This window comes from Homarus americanus, unplaced genomic scaffold, assembly GCF_018991925.1.
Source record: "Homarus americanus isolate GMGI-L3 unplaced genomic scaffold, GMGI_Hamer_2.0 scaffold23578, whole genome shotgun sequence".
NCBI lineage: Eukaryota > Metazoa > Arthropoda > Malacostraca > Decapoda > Nephropidae > Homarus > Homarus americanus.
In genome coordinates, this window is record NW_024733231.1 from 3,778,832 (window position 1) to 3,794,872 (window position 16,041).

Consider the following 16,041-nt stretch of genomic DNA (forward strand, 5'->3'; position numbering starts at 1 on the left):
TTCGACAGTAACGATTCTTCAAGTCGATAGTCAATTCGTATTTAATTACAATATAACAGTTAAATGTCGATTCATCCTGTAAAATAAATAATGATCTAAGCAACGTTCATAGAGCAGTTCCCTTGAAGCCTATTGGTAATAAATTCAAATGAATAATCCAATTAATTCTAGAATAAAAAATAGTTTAGTTTATAGATAACAGTATATAATATAACAATAATAAATCGTTAGACATTAAGATAAACAGGTAGCAATGTCTTTCTCAATATAGTGACGTAAGTAAGCGCCATCTATTGATTAAAAGGTAAACTAAACCCCCATCCGTTATAGTCTCCCTAAAGCTGTTTCCCTCCTGTGCTATAAACCTCTCGACTGTAAACAACTGTGGGGACGCGCAGAGACGCTACCTCTCCCCTGGTTAGCATCTCTGTCTCCTCAAGCTTTCTTTTTTTTTATTGTGGGACAGGTAAGTGATGGTGTTTTAATTTAACTGTGTGACAGGTAAGTATATGAAGGTGTTGAGTGGTGATGTAGATTTGTATTAGGAAGATTAAGACAAAATAACCATAATATTACCCAAGATTTTATTCGTTATTTTTTGGGGGGATTTAAAGACATTGGTTATTAAATTACAAGTTTATCTGTAATTGTTATTTAATCCATATCATCATTATAGAGTATTAATCTATAATATCCACTTAGTTATATAAGAAAGGGTTAGAATTGTCTCAGTGGATATATGATCAATATTTTAGATAAGTGATTTAAAGGTCTATTTATACCTCATAGTTAAATAGTAATGTATAGCAGAGGCCAAAAACTATGTTAAAATGATCTGAAAATATTACAAAATGAAGGATTATGACGTTATATGTAAGAATATTGAGCTAAATACTGATTACTGATTGGTGGAGGTGACTGGATATTCACCTCAAGTTGAAGATTATTAAATGATGAACTTGATCTTATTTAGGATTTAATTAGATAGATATGGGAGGATGGGTTGTGGTATGTGATTTTTGTGATGTTAAAGTCTTCAATTAGGTTAGTGTGAGGGTGATTAATCTTCAGGTCTGGTGGAGATTCTTCAGGTGATTTAATTTTAATCTATTTATGATATTGTAAGTGTTTCAGTAAGTTATCATGAGTGGATGTTTAGTTTGTCCCCTTGTTTGTGTCTCAACTTCTTAATAGGACTGATTACCATAATATTCCAATTATAATGTATTTTCATTGTACAGTATACCATTATAACCTTTAAACCTGTGTTTTGATGGCTTATTGATGGCTTTTTAATGGCCCTACACGTGCCATTCAAGGTTAGGTAATGTGTACCGAGGGCCAGTGGAGATGGTCCGCTCTGAGTGTGATCTATAAAGGCTCGTGTTTTGTAGTGTTGGGGTGTGAGCTACAGTATAATTATTGGTGAATTTTGAGTTGGGGGGAAACGTATATTGAGATGAACAATATATCAGGGTTATTTTTGATCTGTTGGTAAATATTATTGATATTAATATTATTTAATGTTTTTATTGTTTTTTATGATAGAAGTTCTTTATTCAAGTTTATTAGTATCAGATGTTTAAACTTACTATGAGTCACAAACTGTTGCTGCTAAGTGTCTGGCATGTGATAGGAGAAACGTCTTGATAAAACAAACCATTTATTTTGGTGTAGGAATGTGCGAGTCATCTGTCAGCAGCAAAAGCCAAAACAATACTTTTTCACCATGTTAAAAAGTTCACAGTCGAGGTAAAGGAGCTTTATTTTGTTATTATCTTATGTTCTGACAGGTCAGTTTTTACTTATTTTTCACTGGAGCACTGAAGGTGTCGTGGCCTACCTGGTGTGTTCAGTACTGGTGCTCTGGTGCCGAGACAAATTTTTGGTGCCATGATTTATTGTAATTCTTTATGGGTGTTTTTCCTCGAGATTTTTACTACTGTATAATGGTCAGTAATACTTTACGACTGTGGCCAGTCGGTAGCAGTAACTTGGGGAAATGTTTACGTTGAAGGTAAAAGCTTTCTTACCCTATGAAAATGACAACAGATGCATGAGGAATACGAGGAAAGTAGCGGCTTTTTTCTTCCGTGGAGATATTTCGGCAATTATGTGTTAAACGTGCACTGTGGTTGTCAAGTACAGGTACAGTGTATTCCCAAATGAGTGAATTTTATATACGTGTACAATATATTACTGTAATAGGAATCATTTGTATATAGTACAGTACAGTATTCATGCAATCCACATTTTCACTTGGCATCATAGGTAGTTGTCAGTTAGTATCCAGGATATAGCAGATGCAACACTGCTCTGTATTGTATACACTGGTGTGACTCATCTACAGGTATTCAGTAACAAGAAGGTGCCACTGACTTTAAAGATGACTATTATTAATCTCTTCATTATAGGGATGCCATTTTTAATATTTTCTTTGGCCAACCCAAGACGATTTTATTCAGCGCATAGCTTACAGTGTACGCAGCTGTAAGATACTTTTACCAGTTTTATTTCTCAGTTTTTATTATAACATTTGTGTTAATGTGAAGAATACAAGTCAGGTGGGAACAAAAAACAATGTAATTATCTCCATGGTGCCAGTAGCCTGTGATCTCCATGCCTTCAGCACGTTGGCAAATTGACAAAAAACTTATAACTGAATTACTCTCTTTATTACTATTATTAAGGATTAGATTGCAACACAGCTCTACTTTAATGGTGACTTAAAGTGTTTATATATGTACCGTACTGTCTTATGTGTGTGGTATATATAATAATTTGCTGTGTAGTTTAGTATCATGTTGTGGACACTAAAATATAAAGTAAATAGAGAATAGGGAGTTTGTGTAATATTATGTTAGATAGAGTTTGTTATGTTGGCCTGTATTGTTAGGTTAGCTTAGTAAAGTCTTAATTCTTGAGGCTTTTTATAGTTTAGGTAATGTAGGTTAAGAATATTGTACGTCTAATTGGTCATAAAACAGTAATGCTGATGGATAGTTTAAAAATTGTGCCGAGTTTAAAAATCGCACGTAACTTACAGTACTAGACATGATATTAAGGCGCCAACATAAAACGTGGGGAAGGTGTCGGCTGTACTCTGGTCCAGCTTATGGTAAATGTGAAGGAGATTGGAGCCAACCATTAACACCTGTACATTATTATGAAATTTTGACATGAGACTTTCCAGGATTTATTGATTTTAGTAACCGCCCAGGTAGTATAGTGGCTAGTGTCTCTGTGAGCTGTGGTACTGATCTGAGTTTGACGCCTGGGCAGACCGAATGGAATCCCACGACAGTTCTGGCGGGATAATAAAAAAAATCTAGGCCCTTGTGATCTTTCATTTATCAGGAGGGCCCATTCCTAGTGTGGGGGGGAAGGTGTTACATGTTACTTCGATGTTTGTGGTGATCATGTGGGGGATAACAGGGTCGCTTCTTGCCTTATGAGACTGCCTTTAGGAAGGGAGGAATGAAGGGAAGAGGAAAGTAAGGATGAAGGTAAAGGAATAGGAAGGGAGGGATGAAGGGAAAGGAATATTAAGAGTGGGAGAGGTGCTTGGTACAGTACAGGGAGATGTTGGGTTAAATAAATAATACAGTAAATATCAACAATCACTCAACTTGATCCCTTTTTTAACCTAACTTATCTTTATGGACTTTCTCACCTCAATAGGACTTTCTTCCCACATTTAGGATAAGGAACCAACTGGACTGGGTACGTCTGAGCCACAGCGCCAAGTACTGTACACCATTGCCTCCAGTGCTTCAGTGAATTATATCAAAACCTTCACTGAACTATGTCTGATGTGAGCAGGTACGGACCACTGAGCGTTGCCGACAGAAAACAAAATAACGGTCGGCAATACAGTAAAGTTTCCCTTAACAGGATTAATTGGTTGACGGCCAGCTAGTTTAAGGGTCCCCTAACCTACCTACCCATGATACTAAATTACTTATTACCTGGTGATTTGTTGCTATTTTTCTTTCATTATAAATACTGTACATAAATGTAAGGAAATTAAACCCTTCATATGTTAATGAAGAAACAAATGTAGTGAAAGAAACAGAAAATTAATATAGTAAAAATTGAATGTTAGCAGACGACATGACAATTTAAAGTTTATTTTTACTATTATAGTACAGAACTTGTCCCCTAGTGGTGCAAATCTATAGAACCCCACACAGCACTGTCACACACACACACACTCTGTCACACCACAATATGTTTTTAGTTTTTTTTTTTCTACCATATTTCAATAATTTTCTCCTCATCTCTCCTTCCTGCAGGCATGTATGTAACTCCTAGCTTGGTTTAGTAAGTTATTTCACTCTGGGAATACACGGGAGTGAGGGGAAATAAGTTGCCGTGTTGCTGAAGTGTGTGGTTATGTTAGCTGAAGGTAGGTAATGATGCTGGGGGAGAAGAGGTGGTGGCTGAGAGAGGAAAACATGGGTCAATGTGGGAGGAAAACATGGGTCAATGTGGGAGGAAAACATGGGTCAATGTGGGAGGAAAACATGGGTCAATGTGGGAGGAAAATGTGGGTCAGAGTTAGAGGAAAACATGAGTGAGAGGAGAAAAGGAGCCAATCACAGCTTGTCGTGGGTTTGGAAGGGGTCATGTAAACATCCAGGTGGACAAGCATCAAACCATGAGAAATTTAGTGTGTACTGAGGTACATTTGAGGATGTATTCTGAGAACCAATGAGTGTGTGTGTGTGTGTGTGTGTGTGTGTGTGTGTGTGTGTGTGTGTGTGTTTTATATTTTTGTGAGTACAGTAACTGGAAACTCGAAACATAAAAAAAATTAAAATGAAAAATATTCCGACTTCTCCCAAATCTATGTCGGAGATTCTTCGTTTCAGATAATGTCCGGTTAAGGGAACTTTACTGACTTGCCTGATTTTACTTAACTTATTTTCATAGTAAAATAATGTATTCCAGCTCTCACTAACAGCATCTTCACATTCTCTTGAGCAAAATCACAATGATTATTAATGTTGGAACTCTAGATGACGTACCCAAAATGTATCTACTTGTTCCTTTAAATCACTGCAATAGATTCAAACGTTTTTAAATACTGTTACTTTCCAATAGTTGTAATTCCCTATGTCAATAATGCTGTAGTAATTCCTAATGCCTTTTTATTATTGTATTTAAACCATTTTATAGCTCGTATAATGGATCGAGCGACTCATTCACTCAACACTGTCATGGGTTTAATCAGTGGGACTTCCAGCGTGTGTGACGGGACTAATTTCTGAAAGTTTGAGGAAAATATTGTCTCTTTAAGGGTTATGGAGTTGTGGGGTAGATAATGATTTTGGGGGGAATTTAGTCTCGTCACATGGTTGAGGGGGAGGGGGCTGGGTCATCGAGCCAGTGGTGTAGTCAAGAACACGAGAATTTTTTTTTTTTACGGTTTTAGCCATTTTGGAACACATGAAGATTCACCCCCCTCCCCCCACCTCCATCCCCCCAGCTTGACTAGTGTGAAATTTACCCCCCCCCCTCTCCCCCTCAAATTATCTATAGGGCTAATCTTCAGGTGATCGATAAAGGCTAAAATGTAAATGGTTTCGTTCGTGGTGTCGACTACAACATAGATCAAGGCCATAGATGTGTTGATGTTAGTGAGTTGCCCGGTACATAGTAAGTTATTGATGGTTTTTCAGGATCAGTCCCTCACTTGTGTATTGGACATAAATCCTTTGCTTGTTAAGTTTGCATTTTCTGATTCACAGGTAATGAAACATTATTAATACCATTTTGGGTCATATTTTCATCTTTTATTGTTGTTTGAAGCTTCTATTGCCCCATAATTTTCCCACCATACTATATCTCATGCCTCCACGTGCTCTCGGCTGTATATTATTATTACCATCATGATGAGCGGAACATTTTAAGAAAGGAATAATGTGTTTGTGCGAATTATGAGTAAAAACACTTTGATCAATAATCCTGGAAGGCTTTATGTCAGAATATATCAACATCCACAGCAGCAGTGTATTAATGGTTGACACTGTCCGTCTGTCTCGTTGATCTATGTTTTTACACACAATTTTCCCTCATATTGTGCGCCAGTACTCGTGAGTGTTGGTATGGGGTCCCTCTTGACGTGTGGTTCACTGTAGAGCCAGTGAGTGTTCTTGATTCAGAGCAGGGAGGCTGTAGGCTGGACTTGAGATGGATATAAACATTTGAAATAGAGACATGACTGTTACCTTCCCACAGTAGACATGATCCACCTGAAAGAACTGGATATGTGTGGATTGGACGTTGATTAAAGAATATCCGCTTGGGGAATAGTGAAATGGAAGGGAGAGTAAAAATTCCGTAGTGTATTGTGAAGAAAAGGCTAAGGACTAATGATGAGGGAAAGAAATGGAGAGAATTACTAAAATGGTTTGTGTATGGTGAGTGAAGGAGGGAAGGTGGTGGTGTAGGAAGGAGAGGAGAATAATCAACTACTGAACATATATTGTGAACTGAAATTGATGCTGTACGATCCATTGTCAAGCAAATTATTAAGGAGAATTAACAAAGATTAGTGGGACAACTTTTATATTGGAGCTGTACTGAATATTAGAGAACTATAACCACTGTACATTATTGCATCATTTACCAAGGAACATTGTCCTGATACTGTACACTTTGGGTAATTTATTAGTTCATGAATTCATATATAAACCCCCCAAAAAAATTGCAAGGGAGTTTGGGAAATGGTGGAGCAAGATTTCAAATAATGAGAGACGCTCGGAAAAGTGTACTAGAACGGCAGAGTGTTGCGGATCTGTGGTGGTGTATGGGGGTGAGTGTCGGGTCATTTTCATAATGTAATCGCAGACGTCTTGTATCCATTCATATTGTTTCATGCTTAGTAATTAAGTAGTATTGTATGTCTCTTTAAAAATGTTAAATTTTATGATGTTTAACGATGTTTCTTATAAGTTTTCAGGAAGTCACTCGGTAAACTTGATATATTATTCCATGTTGATATTAACTTTAACATTTAAACATTTATAAGATTTAAATATTTACAGGATATTGTTATACATTATTTAACTTAACCTGATGATGATATTGACGTTACTTAAGAATCATCCTTACAGGTGATCGAGAAGTTTGCCGAGCAGTTTTGTTAATTAACTACATAGTACAGTATTTAACATTTAAACTCTTGACACTTTGCTTTTCATTCATCTTTATTATTCATTTATACATTATGATATTTTTTATGGTCAGTTTATCCATAGTTTATCATAATTTATTTCTCTCGTTACAAAAAAATATTGGGAATTATGAAGAAGAGATTTTTATCTTATAAGAAAATATTCAGTTTGGGTGATGTAGAGACATTTTTGTATCGATAGTTTCCTGGGCTCTGTTTCCCTCATGAGTTAGTACAGTTCAGTATTATATTCCCAACAGATACAGTCGTCCACAGAAGTCCTGTTGCCTCTCCTCCTGAACCACGAACCCAGAGATTCAGACCTCGTGAATCCGAAGCATTTAATGTATGGACAGAATAGTGTTTTGGGTTTACTGCTTCGGGTTTACGAGTCTGTGGGGCGGCAGGAGAGACGACGGGACTATTGTGGGTGACAGTACGGTACATCTCCACTGTTTAGTTTGGCGTAATGGAACTCCACGGTTGATTGGCTCTCAACTGTACACAAATTGATGTTTGATAAAAATGTGTTTAACTTATCAAGAGTAAACAGATGGAGGTGTATAACAAATGATTAAGTGTTTGTTTAGACTCTATAAAAGTTTATTATTTTATAAGATGAATAACAAGCTGGGTAAACTGTCTTGTATTTCTCAGTTGTCTAGTACAGGTGGGGGGGGGGAGGAGATGTGTGGGAATTAAATAAGGAACATAATTAATTGTTTGCTGTCTACATTTTACAAACTTTTATTTCTTAGTTTATTTTAGTTTATAAGATGAATAACAAAAAGGGTAAACTGTCTTGTATTGTTAATTTGTTTAGTACAGGTGGTGTAGTATAGTAATTAGATATCAGACAGGTAATTAAATAGAATACAGAATTAATTATTTCTTAACTACCTACATTTTTACAAAGCCTTATTTCTTGAGTTTATTTTTAAGTTTTATTTCATCTTATAAGAGGGGTCACAGACTGGCTAAACTTGCTCGTATTGTTCACTTTCTCTCCTGCAGTTATAATGGTGTCAACGCGGGGAGTGAAGGTGAAGTTTAGCGAGGGAGAGAGAGTACTGTGCTACGAGCCTGACCCTACCAAGGCTAAGGTGCTCTATGACTCCAAAGTTCTCCAAGTAGTTGCCAACAAAGATGGTAAAGGGCGAAAGCACATAGAGTACTTAATCCATTTTCAGGTATGCATCCACGTGGGTATTGGGCCTTGGTATATATACAATATATATAAACCTCCCATTCTCTCTGTTTCTTAATCTCGTCGTTGTATTTTCAGAGGCCTTAGAAAAATAAAATATTATAAAGTACTGTATTGCAGAATTTCTTCACAAGTAGATTTCTTTTGTTGTTATTCCCCTTGGTATACAAATTTATTTTCTAATGGCATGACTTGCTGCTGGAAAATTTGGGGGTGATTTTTTTGCTCTTAGTTTTTTTATTTTTTTTTGATTCGTGGATTAAATGTGGGATTTTAAATTTTTCGTTTCAGGGCTGGAATGCATCTTGGGATCGTTGTGTTTCTGAAGACTTTGTGCTGAAGGACACCGACGAGAATAGGGATTTGCAGCGTCAACTGGCCGATAAAGCCCAGATCAAATTGTGAGTCTCCTAAAACCTGTCGTTCCCTATTTAACTTTTCCTGTTTCATCTGCTGACAAAGTACTGTATAGCAAACCTCCCCTGTTTTACCTGCTGAGAAAGTACTGTATAGCAAACCTCCCCTATTTTACCTGCTGAGAAAGTTTAACCAATTTTTCCCATGTCATCTGCTGAGAAAATGTATAAAAAATTGTCCTGATTAATCATTAGTTAATAAATAATATAGAATCAGTCCTTCAGAGTTATTATAGTAAAGTATATTGTCAAGTGTAAGATCTACTTTATGAAATTACCAAAAGTTCTGAAAGATTTGAGTTTTTATATATGGAAGAGATTTAGTAGTGTGTGTGTGTGTGTGTGTGTGTGTGTGACAGTGTGTGTGTGTGGTATGAACGACTGTATGTATGTGGTATGAACAGTATGTAGTGGAGCGAGCGACGAGTCTTATCTGTCTTGACGGACATGAACAAATAAAAACACATGTCTATTTCAGGTCGACCAAATCCAACAGAGTGTTAATAGGCGGACCATTGTAGTAAGTAGCACTATATTAACTGGTTCATAACTCTGACCCATAATATAACTGTACCTTTAACTCGTACATATAATTAATCTGGTCATTTAGGAACTTTTTTGAGATATATTTTCTTTTACCAAACTTTGAAGTGAAAAATTAGCGATGTTGTTTATTGATTGATGTATTGGAAAGATGTTTTTCTTATCATTGTTATAATTAATTAATTGTTTTAATGTTATGTAGGTAAAGAATTTGATTTAAGCTCTGGATAATATAGCTTTTTATTTGAGTTTTTTAAAGCGAGGAAGAAGTTTGTTTATGTGTGACGGTTGTGTCGGCAGCAAGGAGCGGAGGAGGAAGAGGCGGCTGTCGGAGACCATACGGGAGACAATTGAGAAGGAGAAGCAGGAGAAGGAACAGCAAGAAGAGTCTGAGACAAGCTCCCAGGTGAGGCCGCTCGTTAACCTACCTGTGTGTTGGTGGTAGGTGACGGTAGTGGTGATAATGGTGATGGTGTTAGTGATGATGGTGGTGTTACTGCTGTGGTGATGGTGATGATGGTGATTCTATTGATGGTGTGGTGGTGATAATGTTAGTGGTTGATTCAGGCATATGTGTTAAAATGTCTCGTAGTTCAAGGAATCATTATAATCAGATACACACAGGAAGATAATGAGTGAGGTGAAGGGATGTGAGTGATAAGAATAGGAGGAATAAATATTAGATAACTACAGGAAGATAAATAATAAGATAAAGTTATATGATTGAAAGGAATACAAGAGAAATGGAAGAAGAAGAAGAAGTTGTCTCTGTTTATTATCCTTTAAATAGTCTAGTATTATTGAAGAGGTTAATTTCTACCCTTTCATTTGATTGCTATTTTGGAGACCACTAACGACATCCCAACTATCTCCGCACAGACCGGAACCACGGGCACGGAGGACGAGGAGATGGGCTCGGCTGTCTCGGAGGTGGACAGCACAACGGGCGGAGAGGAGGAAGAAGAAGAGGAGGAGGAGGAAGAGGAGGTGACGAGCGACGAAGAGACGATTGAGCGCCACTTCCCCATCGTCTTGCCAGATAACCTAAAAGCTGTCCTGGAGAGAGATTTCCACCTGATTAATGAGAAAAATAAGGTAAGAGTTGGATATCCCTGTTTCTTCCTCTTCAGAACTTGTCATAGTGTACTTTGTTTAGCCTGACTTAGTGTATTGTGTTTAGCCTGACTTAGTGTATTGAGTTTAGCCTGATTCAGTGTGTATTCTGTTTCCCAAGTAAAAAATAAAATGGACATCTCTGTAGTGAGGTGGTTAGTGGATCAAACCTACTAAACCCTTGTGTACCGGCGCATCTCTGTGCTGAATAACAACATCAGGTTTTAGTGGCGTCCCTGTAGTGTAGTGATTGAAATAACTTTGTGTATTTTGTTGGTTAATATGACTTCATGAATTCCATTTAGAGTGACTTAGTATATTCTGTAAACTTAACAGAAGATTAGGGTCGCTGATTGGACACTAAAATACGATCGTAAATTCGGATAATACAGTTTTGATCGCCATTTGTGTCCTCTTCAGCTGTTAAGAGTCAATTTGTTTACTCAGAACGGAAGATTATATTCTTGGTCATCGAGGCTTTGATGTTTGGTGTTGTAGTCTGAACTTGATATCGAGATTGAGGCTGTCGATTATTTAGTGAAGGTAATTATTTACAGTATCTTTGTGTTTACGACTAGCATATCAAAATTTAAGCCGTCGATTATTCAGTAGAACTCATTCCAGATTGTTTTTGTAGCTAACATATCAAAATTGAGACAATCAATCTAAGTCTTTTATTTATTTATTTACTTTATAACTAACATATCAGGGTTGAGGTCGTCAGTCATTGGGTAAAACTAATTCACGTCTTCTATATTCCCGTCACCAGCTGCTGGATCTCCCTACACACAAGACCGCCCTGAGTCTATTGGAGAACTACGTCAAGTTTTTTGCCGTCCGCTACTTGGCCAGGACGAAAGAGAAGAGAAGAACGGAGATTAAGGAGAAAGACAAATATTTCCTGACGTAAGTAAATAATAAGACTCCGACGTTTAATTTAGTTAGTTTAGGTTGAGGAAATGTCTTACTGATTGACTAATATTTTGGCCACTAACTGTAAGCTTTATTCTGGTAAATATTTAAATGAGTAAATAATTGACTTGTAAATAAGGTGTAAATGCAACTGTCTTTTCATTTAATTACAAGACAATGCTTAGCAAATTAAAAAAAAAAGATTAGAGTGGGTTGGATTAGATTAGTTCAGTGTAGGTTAGTTTAGTTATGTTAGATTAGTTTAGTGTGGGTTAGATTAGATTAGTTTAGTTTGGGTTAGATCAAAGGTAAGAATATCAGAAACATTCCTGTCGTCTCTTCAGCTTGAGGATAAATGGAATCTCATCTTTTGAATGGAATTTTATTGACTTTTCTGTAAGACGGCAGAGAGAGGGAGTCTGCTGGCAGGACTGTTGTGTATACGAGATGACTGAGGTGTTGTGGGTGAAATGTTATAAGAGTCATCGTGTACAATACAATAGTAGATATGTGTTATGTGTGTGTGGGGAAATAGCTAGTATACCATAAACTTGTAAAAAACGTCGAAATGTAATGAACTGTTCTTGGGGAAACTATGAACGTGCATAATTTTGATAAATTTCCTTATAAATGCCAGCAGATTCGATTTGTGCAAGGAGGTGATGGATGGCGTTCGCATCTGTTTCGACTTCCACATAGAGACTCTTCTCCTCTACGCGAAGGAACGGAAACAGGCGGAACGTCTCAGAACGGCCCAACCCATATATGATAAAGGGTAAGTCTGCCTCGGGACTGAGAGGAAAAAGGGTAAATTTTTGGCATATTAATTTAGGAAGTAAATTATTATATAATTGGTTTCCACTTAATGACTAGACAGAACTTACGTGATTTCTAACTTGATTTGATAGTTAATGTAAACTCCACCTGAATAGTAAACCCGATATGATTGTTAATGTAAACTCAAACTAAAGAACAAGAACTCAATCTCAACAAAGACAAGTCGATGCAAATATTTTGTCCTTAATATTTTCTCCTTTCGTCAATAGAGAACCCGATGGATACGAGCCGATGTCAGTGGACGACAAGGACAGCCTGGAGACTATGCCTATGAACAAAGACGAATTTGACATTGAAGAGGCAAGGGAGAGACTGGAGAGCTCGCAAAAAGATGAAGAAAGAATTAAAGGTAAGATTGAGAGTACTACTATAGGGTGTTCATAAATGATTACCCTAAAACAGCATGCTCTCATGGTTTAATCAGGGTAATCATTTATGGACACCATGTATAATGTTTTGGTACACTTTCATTCACTCACTTATTTACTTACTCATTAACTCACTTCCTTTCTTGGATCATTTTCTTAGGGGTAAATTTTAGGTCATACAAAAGTATTTTGAGTATTTACCTTTTTAAGAGCTGTGATAGTGGCTTTTTTATATTAATTAAAAGACAGTATTAACCTGAATCAAATTAGTTTTTCACCCCTTTATAGATAACTTTTGGGGGGGGTTAAACTGTTATGTATATATATATTTTTTTGTAGATATAAAGTAGACATGTTTTGGGGGATATCAATTTATTTCTTAACCCGTATATGGTGGGTGAGGAGTCTGTATAGTTCTTGGGTACTGTATAGTTCTGTTCTCTGGGTACTGAATAGTTTTAAGATAACCGTGTAGGAATGTCTTATGAACGTAGGCAATAAATTAAACGAAAACATCATATAAGTTTATTGGACAATTTTATTTATTTTATCAATTCAGTAAATATTTTTATTACAGCAGGAATAATACAAAAAACAAAAAGATATATTGAATTTGTTCTTGATGTTAACCTTCCAATGTTACATATTACAAGATGCTGACAGGAGTTAGAATTTTTTTTTAATTTAGTGTATTTTGCAGAGTCCACCGGCCGTCGTCTGTTGAGATCCAAGAGACCTCCATCTGGGGACTCTACCAGCACCGTGGAGAGGGAGAAGACCAGCACTGGCATGGCCTGGTGGGTGTGATGTTGTTATTGGAACCATTTATTACTTTGACCCAATCACTGGATATTGTTTTTTATGGTCAAGTGTAATGATGTCGCTCCTCGGTCACAATCATATATACTGTACTCGCCTTCTTCCTATACAATATAACAGGTGTTCCTCAGTAGTATATGAAAGGCTTCTATTCTTCAAAATTATGTATAAATCCGTATTTTGTAAGTGGGGGAATATACAGGATGTATCTAAAAAAAAACTGTATACACACTACCTTGCATATTTTCGTGGTGTGAATGTTTGCATTACAACAACAGTGTGAATATATCTTATTAATACAAACATTCACACAATCTCTACAAGACTGTGTATATACTGTACATTACTGTATTCTGGAACATGCTGTATGTACACATATTTGTCAATACTTACGGGCATTTTGTATGTTTATCTCCATCAGTGAGTCAGGACGGAGCACACCAACGACAGTTACCTCCGGGGCGAGCACAGCAGGCGTGAGTGGACTCGCCGGAGCCGACATTAGCACGTCTATTTACCGAGCCATACCGCCACAGCTCCAAGACTGGACGTTACTTCCCGAGTCACACCGAGACCCGCCGCCTCCCTCAATCCTCTACGGCCACATGCACCTCCTTAGATTATTTGGTAACCAGGACCCTCTCTCATCACACTTAATATATTTCACTTTATAAGGATGTGGATAATTTGTCTGTAATCCTTAAATGGCAGCCATCATCAGTGGGTGGTAGCTGTAGGGATGGCAGCTATCATCAGTGGATGTTTAATTGTTCCTTCCATTCTATTTTTGGTGTGGTTAAATTGTTTAAATGATGTTGGCTTTATCCTTTTCATTTGTCTAACCATGCCAAACACAGAGGCTGATAAGAAAGTGATCATTAAGTAACAGCTGTATTTTTCCTGCAACTCTTTTATTCGAAAAAAATTCATTGCCTGCAAATCACTTATTTCTTGTTCATAAAGCAGTGAAAGGATTAAATTGCATTGGGTTAAGAGGAAACAGGTTATAATTATTGTTGTAATCAACAGTGAAGCTTCCCGAGATCCTGTTTCGTATGAATCTACCAGAGACGAAGAAGAAGATCATCATCAAACACCTCGACTTGTTTATTGAGTGAGTGTTTGTATGACGAGTTTGAGTTGTTGATAACCTACTGGAAGTCCCACCCAACAATATACAAAGATTACCTGGTCCTCTTGGGGAAGGGATGGTGAGACCATGTATTTTTGAGCCTTCAGCAAATATAAAATAATTTTTCCAGTCTTTTTAATTATAGCTACAGTTCATCTTAGTATTGTACTTCATTTTTTTTATAGTTTTTGTTTAATCATCATCTTCAAATAGATGATATTGTGTGACTATGGCATTGCACAGCTAGATATATTTTCCTCATTAACAATGTGAAAGTTTTGTGTTGTGCTCTACATTGTTATAACCATTGCAGGTACATCAGTAACCACAGTGAGGAACTCTTCTTGGAGTCACAGTATGTGAACAACCTGGACGTGTAGAGCTGCCAGTGTTCACCACATGGTACAACCTCCACTGTGATGTGGGGCTTTGTGACCTCCACTTGTTGTTGGCTGTGATAATGCAAAAGAGTGAAAGTTCTCCCTGCAAAGTACATTGTTGTGAGTGTTTCCATGGTTTTCACCCGACTAGATAATTAGTTTGTTAGTGTTTATGGTCATATGTGTTCATAGGTTAATTAAGAAATAGGTTTTCTGTTGTAAGACTTAAAACATAACAATGTACCTGAGTTATTGACCAGAATTGTGCTCACACAAATTTAATGTCGTGGACCATGTATTCAGTAATCAGCAAGCTCAGGAGTACCTATAATGTGATTTTTAGCAAAATCTAATTTTTGGCCAAAAATGTAAGTCTAATAATACCTTAAATTTTTTGGACCAAAATATACTTTTTTCTCAGAATTGAAATTTAAGGGGTTTAACTAATTAAGTACATTCAGAATAACACACAAACCCTAAATCACACCTTGGAATCCCATAATTGATGAGTAATTAGCATTGAAAAATGTCATTCAAATCTTAAGGGTCATTATGGCCACTAATTACTCTGCAAATGTATCGTGGACCATGTAGTCCTGATCAGCAAGCTCAGGAGTACCTAGAATGTGATTTTTGGCAAAATTTAATTTTTGGACAAAAGCGTAAGTCTAATGCCTTACAAAATTTTTGACCAAAATATACTTTTTTCTCAGAATTGAAATTTAAGGGGTTTAACTAATTAAGTACATTCAGAAGAACACACAAACCCTAAATCACACCTTGGAATCCCATAGTTTTTGAGTAATTAGCATTGACATTTTTGAATGCTAATTACTCATCCAGATTTATTATGGGATGAGCCAATGAGGTTGTGTTGGGGTCTGAATGTGTGCTATTTATGTGCTTGTTGGTGTGTTCTTAGTCTGAACTGGTGTGGTGTGCTGGTGGGTGATGCTAGTGTTGACTGGTAATTATTGGTATAAAATTCTGGTGCTATTGCTGGTGTGTGCTGGTAATGCTGTAATGCTAATCTGGTGAGATTCACTGTGCCAGTACTAGAAGCTGGTGTTGATTGACTTACTTGTTGTCCTGCTAATGTAAATGCTAATCTTGCCAAAGTATCACTGTGTTAAT

The 16,041-nt window shown here is 36.8% G+C and overlaps 1 protein-coding gene across 4 annotated transcripts; it reads left to right on the forward strand.

Annotated features, from left to right (window-relative positions):
- Positions 1–382: 382 nt before the first annotated feature.
- LOC121869556 (male-specific lethal 3 homolog) lies at positions 383–15,640 on the forward strand. Of its 4 annotated transcripts, none has more exons than XM_042370951.1 (14): positions 383–466; positions 3,702–3,822; positions 8,195–8,370; positions 8,679–8,788; positions 9,282–9,323; positions 9,647–9,752; positions 10,226–10,441; positions 11,229–11,365; positions 12,012–12,146; positions 12,418–12,557; positions 13,277–13,373; positions 13,817–14,022; positions 14,425–14,509; positions 14,841–15,640. In XM_042370951.1, exons 3-14 carry the CDS (start codon positions 8,200–8,202, stop codon positions 14,905–14,907), a joined length of 1,512 nt encoding a protein of 503 aa, XP_042226885.1. In that variant the 5' UTR covers positions 383–466; positions 3,702–3,822; positions 8,195–8,199; the 3' UTR covers positions 14,908–15,640. The 4 variants fall into 4 exon arrangements, with proteins under 4 accessions (XP_042226885.1, XP_042226883.1, XP_042226884.1 ...); XM_042370949.1 differs by having other exon boundaries at positions 12,009–12,146; positions 14,841–15,639; XM_042370950.1 differs by lacking the exon at positions 3,702–3,822 and having other exon boundaries at positions 389–466; positions 12,009–12,146.
- Positions 15,641–16,041: the final 401 nt, after the last annotated feature.